The sequence below is a fragment of the Euphorbia lathyris genome, chromosome 7 (genome assembly GCF_963576675.1).
Source record: "Euphorbia lathyris chromosome 7, ddEupLath1.1, whole genome shotgun sequence".
Classification (NCBI taxonomy): domain Eukaryota; kingdom Viridiplantae; phylum Streptophyta; class Magnoliopsida; order Malpighiales; family Euphorbiaceae; genus Euphorbia; species Euphorbia lathyris.
Window position 1 is genome coordinate 64,135,630 of NC_088916.1, and position 9,703 is coordinate 64,145,332.

At 34.2% G+C, this 9,703-nt stretch overlaps 1 protein-coding gene across 2 annotated transcripts; it reads left to right on the forward strand.

Moving 5' to 3' along the window:
- Positions 1-3,560: 3,560 nt before the first annotated feature.
- Positions 3,561-8,071, forward strand: LOC136201001 (probable prolyl 4-hydroxylase 3). 2 transcript variants are annotated; one of them, XM_065991532.1, is made up of 8 exons: positions 3,561-4,024; positions 4,134-4,221; positions 4,823-4,920; positions 5,041-5,138; positions 5,802-5,931; positions 6,035-6,222; positions 6,463-6,552; positions 7,793-8,071. In XM_065991532.1, the coding sequence occupies exons 1-7, from the start codon at positions 3,828-3,830 to the stop codon at positions 6,534-6,536; spliced, it is 873 nt and encodes a 290-aa protein (XP_065847604.1). In that variant the 5' UTR covers positions 3,561-3,827; the 3' UTR covers positions 6,537-6,552; positions 7,793-8,071. The 2 variants fall into 2 exon arrangements, with proteins under 2 accessions (XP_065847604.1, XP_065847603.1); XM_065991531.1 differs by having other exon boundaries at positions 3,562-4,024; positions 6,463-6,540.
- Positions 8,072-9,703: the final 1,632 nt, after the last annotated feature.

A 9,703-nucleotide genomic window follows, 5' to 3' on the forward strand; every position in this document is an offset into this window, starting at 1 on the left:
ATTTTTTACAAACCTACAATTATACCCTAATCTAACAGAACTGTTAAACGGCGTTCACATCAAACCTGCTTGTTTCCAGAAAAACTTCAGAAAAGAACAACCAATCACAAACAGAAAAAAATATGCACATTCAATTTCGATTAAAAGCAAGTTAGAAGAACAGATTGGTCAAAATTCATTTTAATAAAAGCTCAATCAACCTAATAAAACGGCGTCTAAACCTCCTAATTAATCCAAAAGCAATAACAATAGAAAACAATAAGAAAACAAATAAATTTTGGTTGTCGTCATCCAATTTTTTTTGAGACAAAAAGGTTTAATGTCATCACCGTTTAGCAGCTCTGTTAGATTAAGGTATAATTGCAGGTTTATGGAAAATTCAGGGATAGTTTTGTGGGTTTATTTGATTTAAGGGCAAATCTGTTTTTCCGCGAAAACACAGTGACAATATGTGTATTAACCCAAAAAATATTCATAGGTTTCACCCCTTTATGAATTGTAAAAGTAATTTTTTATTAATCAAATGAAATTGTTACTATGGAGTCTAGGATTCATCCTTTTATCAATTGGGGGTTTTTTAATTCCAAGTTTATCTTGTGAAATTCTTTGTTTGTTTAGGGTAAAAGCAAACACTCTTCTTTATCTCAATCCCTCTTTGCATCAGTTGGTATTAGAGTCAATTATTTCTTAATCCGAAACTTTTTTGGTATAGTTCAACCAAGAAATCCTCAATAATAAATGGAGGCCTATGACAAGAAACTTGAATAGTGCACTTCCTGCCCGTGCCTCGATGTGATTCCTTTGTCTTCCCTTTGTGCACGTGCAACTTCCTTTCTAGGGTGGTGGGAGATGAGACCTTCGTCCCTTCGAACTCGAGAATCTTTTTTTTTGTCACGACCTTCCCTTTTTCTTCCTTCATGTCCCTACCTTTCTTGTCATCCTCCATTTCTTCATAATCTGTTGGCCGCATATTGTTGTCATAATGGGCAAAGCTTTGGCCTAGGGCCATGAGCTTTTGAAAGGTTAGGGGGTTAGCTTTATCTGAGGGATTGGTAGCTCATTCTCTTGGCCAGGGCGACGATGGCGACCTCCACATTCATCAATTTGACTTGCAAGAACATGTGATGGAAACACGCCAAATATCCCATGAGGGGCTTGGTCAAGTGTTGTTTAATTTTATTAAGGTCGGAGCTGATTCGTTTGACCTTGACTACACCAGTGAAGCGGGCTACGAAAAGATCTTTGAGTATGTCGAAGGAATCGACAGGGTTTCAAGCTCCTATACCATTCTTGAGCGACGCGGTTTTTATGCAATTTTTGTGATTAATTTGTATCTGACAGACTTAAATATTGTCATTTCAGCATGTTATTTGTAACCGTATTATTAGTAACAAAATAAATATTTTAGATATAATAGATGTTTGCAATGACTGATGTGATAATTAAATAACGAGTTAAATAATACTCCCTCCGTTTCATATTACATGTCTTTTTAGAGAGTTGTATAGAAATTAAGGATATTATAAAAAAGATATTGTTGCCCTTTATTTATTGATTCCAATATTTATTTATTCTATAATAAGTCCATTATTCTAATTAATTTCCGTAAACCTGCGTTTTATAGCAGAAAAAAAGATGACTTAACATGTACTGATCATATAAAATGACATGTAATATGAAACAAAAAAAAAATCTCTAGAAAGACATGTAATATGAAACGGAGGTAGTAGTAAAATAGTTTGTTTAAATTTGTTGTTAGATAAGAGTAAAATTGATTTTGATTGACAATGTTAGCACCATTTCACATGTTAGAGATAAATTTGTACTTCGCCAAAAATGTTATGGGCAAATTTGCACCTCATCTCAAAATTAATGATGTAATTAGACATTTCCATAGGTCCGGCCCATCCAGACCCGTGTCTCTTGGCCCGAACTTAGACAATGAAAATTAATCTTAAGCCCAGCTCGGCTAGCTACAGTCCAACTATTTTTTGGATGGACTTAGGATTGATAAAAATAACACGGACCGGTCCAGTTCGGTCTGTCTATTAATATTAATTAATAAATTTATATATTTTTATATTAAATAATTATTTTTAAGTATAAATTTTATTTATATAAATATTTTTAGGTGGGTTTATATGAGTTTAGTTCAAAATTTGGTTTTTTTTGGACTCGAACCCGCCTAAATTAATAACAAACTGAACTGGATTAGATTTAAACGGTATAAGGGTCAAATACATGAATATCATAATAAAGTACAAAATACAACTAAGTCATATTAACAAATTTAATTCTTAATATGTCATTATTCTCTATATATTATGATTTTATACCATAATTTAAGAAATCTAGACTCCAATTCATAAATCATAAATCCTAGAAAATATATTCTAGACTTCTAATTTATAAATTCTAATCCTTAAAATATGTTAAAAGTATTGATTTACTAGTTTGATATAATCCAAAATTATGACTTGACATAGTTGTAAATAGTTTTTAAAAGATGAATTTTTGTGTAATTTTCTCTATATTTTTACATAAAAGCCTGTTAGGCCCGGCCCAAATCCGGCGTGTACAATCCAAAGGCTCAAGGTGAAATATACAGTATCAAATACATGAATATCATAATTAAATACAAAATTACAACTAAATCATGTCATCAAATTTAATTCTTAATATGTCATTATTCTCTATATATTATGATTTTACATTATAATTTAAAAATTCTAGACTCCAATTCATAAATCATAAACCTTAAAAAATATATTTTAGACTTTTAATTTATAAATTTTAATTCTTAAAATATATTAAAAATAATAATTTTAATAGTTTGATATAATCTGTAATTATGATTTGATATAGTTGTAAATAGTTTTTAAATGGCTTAATACACAAATAACCCCCTGAACTTGTCCAAATGTTGCAACTGCCCCCTCCAACTTTCAATTGTAACAACTTACCCCTTAAACTTGTCCAATTGTAAAACATAACCCCAAATTGAGAATTTTTTTACCTCGTACTTGAAGCAACCGTAAAAACGTTTTCCCGGATTCGTATCACGCCAAAGATTTGATTATCACACTCCATGAGCATTGCAGCTTTTGTATTTCACGTGTTTCTTCAATTGCAGTCCATGTTAGTAATTTGGTGTTATGTTTTACAATTGGACAAGTTTAAGGGGTTATGTTTTACAATTGGATAAGTTTAAGAGGTAAGTTGTTCCAATTGAAAGTTCAGGAAGCAGTTGCAACATTTGAATAAGTTCAGAGGATTATTTGTGAATTAGACCTTTTTAAATTTGTGTGTAATTTTCCCAAATATAATAGACGACGGAATTTTGTAAATGAATTATCGTTGACTTTCTTTCCTAATTTTCATGATCGAAATGGTAGACGGTGTATTCAAGTCCCACAGTTAAAAAAAAAAAACCTTGTGCTGCCGGCACGCAGGATAGACGGGACAAAACTGCGGATCATCGAAATGACTTAAAAGCCCATAAGTATAACAAAAACTCGATCACCATATAGCCCGAGGGATAATCACCTCGGGGACATAAACGTAGATTTAAAAAATAAGCTGTCATAATCTGAAAATTTGTAAACAGCGGGAGTTCAGAAACCGCCACAGCCACCAGCACCTTCAACCCCTCCGACTCTGGTCGATTACCTTCGTGCGAAGCTCATTTATTGACTTACAAATTGATAATATAGATTGGACTTTTCATTCAGTTAGTTGAGATATAAACATATATATACATTTTTCTTTTCTTTTCCTTTCCTTTCCTTTTTGTATTCTTTGATTGATCAATTAGGGTTTAGAAGCTGATGAAAATGGCTAAAGTTAGACATTCTAGGATTATAAAGAAATGGTCTGCATTGAAGCTGGTGTTGACGATGCTATTTATGCTGTCGGTGGTTCTATTGATGCTTTTGGGTTTGGGTATCTTCTCCCTTCCTGTGAGCAGCGATGATTCCTCTCCTAATGATCTCACCGGTTCCTATCGGCGTATGATCGTTGAAAGGTATTTATCTGTTTCTCTCCATACTATTTGCATGTCAATTGATTGTGATTTGATCATTACTAGATACTCGGATTTTGGTTTTTAGTCTGTTTGGCTGGTCTTAATGCAGAGAGAGTAATGAATTGGGAGAAAGAGGAGAGCAGTGGACTGAAATTCTTTCTTGGGAGCCCCGAGCGTTTCTATATCACAATTTCTTGGTTTGTTTCTAGAATTTTGATTTCTTAAGTGGAATTCTAACTTCTAAGTCTGATAGACCGATAAAATATTGTTTACTGAAACTTTTATGTAGATCTCCTATAACTAATGTTATCAAGTACCACACATTTATTAATTTTCGAATGCCTTAACATGGTTGAATTAGTTAGAATGATTTACATGATAATAGCTCACTTTCGAACGTTTTTCAATTTGAACTTGAAAAGGTAGCTTGTTGTATAGTAATGAAATTGGGGAGTGAAAAGAGAAGTGTCAATTTCATTTCCTAAGTAAGTGATGTTTGTTGAGCTTTAGCAATTACATCCGTACAGAGATTTTCTGCCAGTTATTGGCATACCATGTCCACTCCACTTTTACCCTGAACGATGTAGCAGTTTCTCATGTTTTTCATTGTTGGCTGTTTGTCTGGCATTTAAGTTGTATTGTCATAATATGTCTACTTTGCTTTACCACTGGACACTGAAGCTTAATAATGAAGTTATGCTATGTACCAAATGAAGTGATTTGCAATTTTCCTAGATGTAAGCATGATTTTAGTTGTCATTCAAAGTTTGATCTTGGATTAGTAATTTTTCTGACCAGTCAAAAGAAGAATGCGAGTACCTAAAAGCTCTGGCTGGACCACATATGGTAAAGTCAACTGTGGTAGATAGCAAGACAGGAAAAAGTAAAGATAGCAGGTACGAGATCTTATATTCCATTTCACCTGTTTCTGTGGAGCAGGGCGAATCATGTGTCTGCATCAATCATCATCTTCTTGATTTTATTCTGTACGTTAATTTGTAGGAACTTGATTGCAGGGTGCGTACAAGTTCTGGAATGTTTCTGAGGAGAGAACGAGATAAAATTATTAGGAACATCGAGAAAAGGATAGCAGACTTTTCTTTTATTCCTGTAGGTATGACAATTCGAAAATCTTGACAAGATATCTTCAGTTGGCTTGAAATCATAAAATAGTGAAACTGGGATGATGGATCAAAAGTCTCTTATAATTCAATGAGGATCCTGACTGGATATTGACACTTTACAATGTCTGGTTCACTAGTTTAGTTTATCTGCTGACTGCTGCATTTTAAAATATTTTGTTGAAGAAGTGATTTGATCTCTCTAAGTAAAGAAAATTGAAACCTCTTAGGATCTCTGAAATGATCTTGCCAAGAAAAGATGTTGAATGAACTGGCTTCTTGGATCTCCTTCTAAATGTTATATTTTCTCAGACATATATGTATGGACTGTATGCATGGCATGACTCGTTCAGAACTTTTGTTTATTGTTTATAATAAAGATAGTTAATACTCCAACACATTTCAAATTTATTCGCTTTGTCGCTTTATTTTTTCCCAACTTATCACATCATTTGTGAGATGCAATTTTTCATCTAGACTATGATTCCACTTGAAGGACTGTTAGAGAGGGTATTTCAATTGTTGACAGATGCAACACGGGTGATGCATGTGCTTGACTTATCATATGCGATGTTTCTTTGTTTCTAAATGTGTTCTGAAATGTAACTAGTTGGTCCAAATCTTGAGCTGAAGTCTATTTGAACTTTGATACGCAGAGCATGGGGAAGGACTTCAAATCCTTCATTATGAAGTTGGACAGAAATATGAGGCTCACTATGATTATTTCCTTGATGAGTTCAACACTAAGAATGGAGGCCAACGGACAGCTACTGTTCTTATGTATCTGTGAGATTCGCCTCTTAATAGCATGACTCTTAAATATGTGTTTTCATGTATTAGTTTTATTCTTACATGTTTACATTCTCCCGTTCTGTCTCCCTTGATGCAGATCAGATGTTGAAGAAGGGGGTGAGACAGTATTTCCTGCTGCTAGGGCAAACATTAGCGCAGTACCATGGTGGAACGAGTTGTCTGAATGTGCCAAACAGGGTCTTTCCGTGAAACCAAAAATGGGCAATGCGTTGCTGTTTTGGAGCACAAGGCCTGATGCTACACTAGATCCTACAAGTTTACATGGTGAGTAAATCATACAGTTAACAAATGGTTGGAAACTTTAACTTAGATCAATAAATGATATCGCAGTTTTTTCTTGCATTTTATTTTTAAAAGAGGTGTTTGGTCCTAGTTTATGCTGTTGTGGTAAGATCAAAGTTTTTTTTTTAAGTAAAAGATTCATCCTGAGGACCAAAAAACATCTCTTATTCCATTGACAGGTTTTACTACAGTTTCTTAAATTCATCTTATTGATTATATTAGGTAGTTGCCCCGTGATTAGAGGGAACAAGTGGTCAGCTACAAAGTGGATGCATCTTGGGGAATATAATGTTTGAGCAGGTATTAGTTAAGGTACTTACCTTGTATTTATAGTGGTTGCTGGTAATTGAATTCATTGTTTGTTATTTTTATTTGTATAACCTTCCAACTCATCCGTGTATCTTTTAGTATGAAGAAATATGAATGAAGACAGTAGTCTTCACATGGATCATGAAGACCAAATGAATTTGGTCATTCACCGTTAGATCTAGATTTATTCACCGTTAGATCTAGATTTATTAAATCTAACTCGTATGATGCTTTGAACTTCCACCCTAGGATTATAATAAGCCTAGATCTAACGGTGAATGATCAAATTGAGTTAGTTATTTAGGATCCATGTGAACACTACTATGAATGAAGAATATGCATACGCCGATTGCAGATAGTGGCGAATTGTTTTTTTGTGAACTTGATAGATGTTTGGATTAGATGAAAGTTGAAATGATGAGAGTCGGACCAATAATTTGATGTCACGTCATATAGGGTCTAGGGTATATATAGGGTTTATGTTTTAGGGACTAGAATTTTATATAAAAAATTAACTAAAAATATATAATTAAGTACAGCGTTAATATGTTATTGGTTGAGGTGTACATGATATTAAATTGGTTGAGGTGTACATGATATTAAATTATTGGGTCCAAACGGATGACCTGGTGCACCAGGCATACAGTAAAAACTTTCAGTCGAGCAAAAGGTGTGCTAGTTGAACTAGGTGATCGTAGTGTAATTTATGAGTCGTCTTTTCACTATGTTGCCTCTGGAAATACAGAGAGACCATGGGTAAAGTACATCCATGCCCCTTGGCATGTTATTAACATTATGATCCTTAAACTTCATTTCATGACATAAAAATGCTTGAACTTTACATTATTTAACATTAAAGTCCAAATCAAAGGAAGCATGTTAAAGAAAAATAACAAAAATAATGATATGAACAAGATTGACTATATCATTGAATTTTTTTTTTATCCATGTTGCCATGGACTGTGCTCAAATATCTATTTTCCATGGTCAAATACCTATTTCCAGATGATCATTCCGTTAATTCTTTAATGGATTTTCTTTCGTCTAATTGTTGAATAATGTAAAGTTCAAGGCTTTTTATGTTACAAAAGAAGTTTAGGGGTTATAATGTTAATGTATTTTTACCGACACGGTCATAGAATGCTGTATGTATCAGTAGAAGTTGTTTGTGTAGAATTTCAGTTACAATACAATTTATGAAGCATAATTATAGTATGTTTTTCTTTAATTCTCTTATCCTCAGGATAGAATATGTATCATGCTGGGAGTGGTGAATGATGACAGAACTAGACACATCCCATGAAGACACAGCCATATAAAAGTTATACACATAACATTGACTCTTTTTTTCCCAATTTGATGCTCTTCTTACTGCCATTTAGGTTTCGAAGTTCATGAAAAAAAATTCATTTGATTGTTGTAACTACAGAATTAGTTGAGGATAGAAAAAGCAGCACCCAGTATGTAACTGTAAACAATACAGAATAATCTCCGGGATATAAATTATTTGGTTTTTCCTCAATTTGGCTGTTCATATTTTATATTTTTCACAGGTAAATCACACCGAAGGGTCACTTAAAAGTTCGGATAATTTACGAATACAGTTACAAAAGTTCATTATGTCTCAATAAAATAATTATCTTTGTAAAATAATTATCTTTGTATTTTGTACTAAGGAGGTGTTTGGGTAGACATTTTTATAGTGACAATGGGAATGATAATTGTTAATTACATTTGTTAGTGTTTTTGATATAGGAATGGAATCATTTTCGCCCTGCTATGAGAATCAACCATTCTCTCTTTCTTCCCCTTTAATCAAATATGATTTCCATTCCTTTATCAAATTTAATTAAATAAAAAAAACACGTAAATTCAATTAAATAAAAAATAAAAAACAACCCACCACGTTTGTAATGTAACTGCCTCATATAACCATTAAAAAAACTGCCTCATATAACATAAGAAAAAATCATGAATGCCTGCGGATAATTTAAAAGGGTGAAGTCAAAATGGCATTAAGTAAGATGAAGTTGAAGAAAGCAGTAAGACCTGATGGCATCCGTATTGAGATTTGGAGATGTTTGGGAGAAAGAGGAATCGAATGGTTGACGACGTTCTTCAACAAAATTTGGAGAAACAATAAGATGCCATCAGAATGGAGGAAAAGTATCTTAATCCCTTTGTATAAGAACAAAGGCGATGTCCAAGATTGTGCCAACTATCGGGGAATCAAATTAATGAGTCACACTATGAAACTTTGGGAGCGAGTGATCGAACAAAGGCTAAGAATGACGGTGAAAATCTCGGAAAACCAGTTTGGCTTTATGCCGGGAAGATCAACTATGGAAGCCATCCATCTAATGAGATAATTAATGGAGCACTATCGAAATAAGAAGAAAGACTTGCATATGGTTTTCATTGACTTTGAGAAAGCATATGGTAAGGTACCAATGGAAGTACTTTGGTGGGCCTTGATAAGGAAATGCATTTCGCGAAAATATATTGACATCATAAAGGACATGTATGAGGGAGCATGCACGAGTGTACGTACTAGTGTTGGGAAGACTGAAGAGTTTCCTATTACGATTGGAGTGCATCAAGGTTCCGCACTAAGCCCATTTCTTTTTGCCATCGTTATGGATGAACTAACAAGTTCACTTCAAGATGGTATACCATGGTGCATGCTGTTTGCAGATGATATTGTGTTGGTTGATGAGACGAAAGAAGGAGTGGAGAGGAAGTTGGAACTATGGAGACAAACTCTAGAATCTAGAGGCTTTAAGTTGAGCCGAAGTAAGACAGAATATTTGGAGTGTAAGTTTAGCGGCCATAGGAGTAGGGAGGCAGGGACAATCACCCTAGATGGGAGAGTTGTTCAGGCCTCGGATTGCTTCCGGTATTTAGGATCTATTATCCAAACGGATGGAGAAGTAGATGGAGATGTTGCTCAGATTAAAGCTGGTTGGTCGAAGTGGAAGATTGCTACGGGTTTCCTTTGTGACCCCGGCATGCCTAATAGATTGAAGGGAAAATTCTACCGGACGGCAATTAGACCAGCATTGTTATATGGTACGGAGTGTTGGGCAGTGAAACACTGCCACATCCATAAGATGTCGGTGGCGGAGATTCGTATGTTGAGATGGATGTGTGGTCA

Coding starts and splice junctions, on each gene's coding strand:
- LOC136201001 (XM_065991532.1), top strand. CDS start 3,828: ATGAAAATGGCTAAAGTTAGACATTCTAGGATTATAAAGAAATGGTCT. Junction 5,139..5,801: donor CTTTTCTTTTATTCCTGTAG/GTATGACAATTC, acceptor TTTGATACGCAG/AGCATGGGGAAGGACTTCAA. Junction 6,223..6,462: donor AGATCCTACAAGTTTACATG/GTGAGTAAATCA, acceptor TGATTATATTAG/GTAGTTGCCCCGTGATTAGA.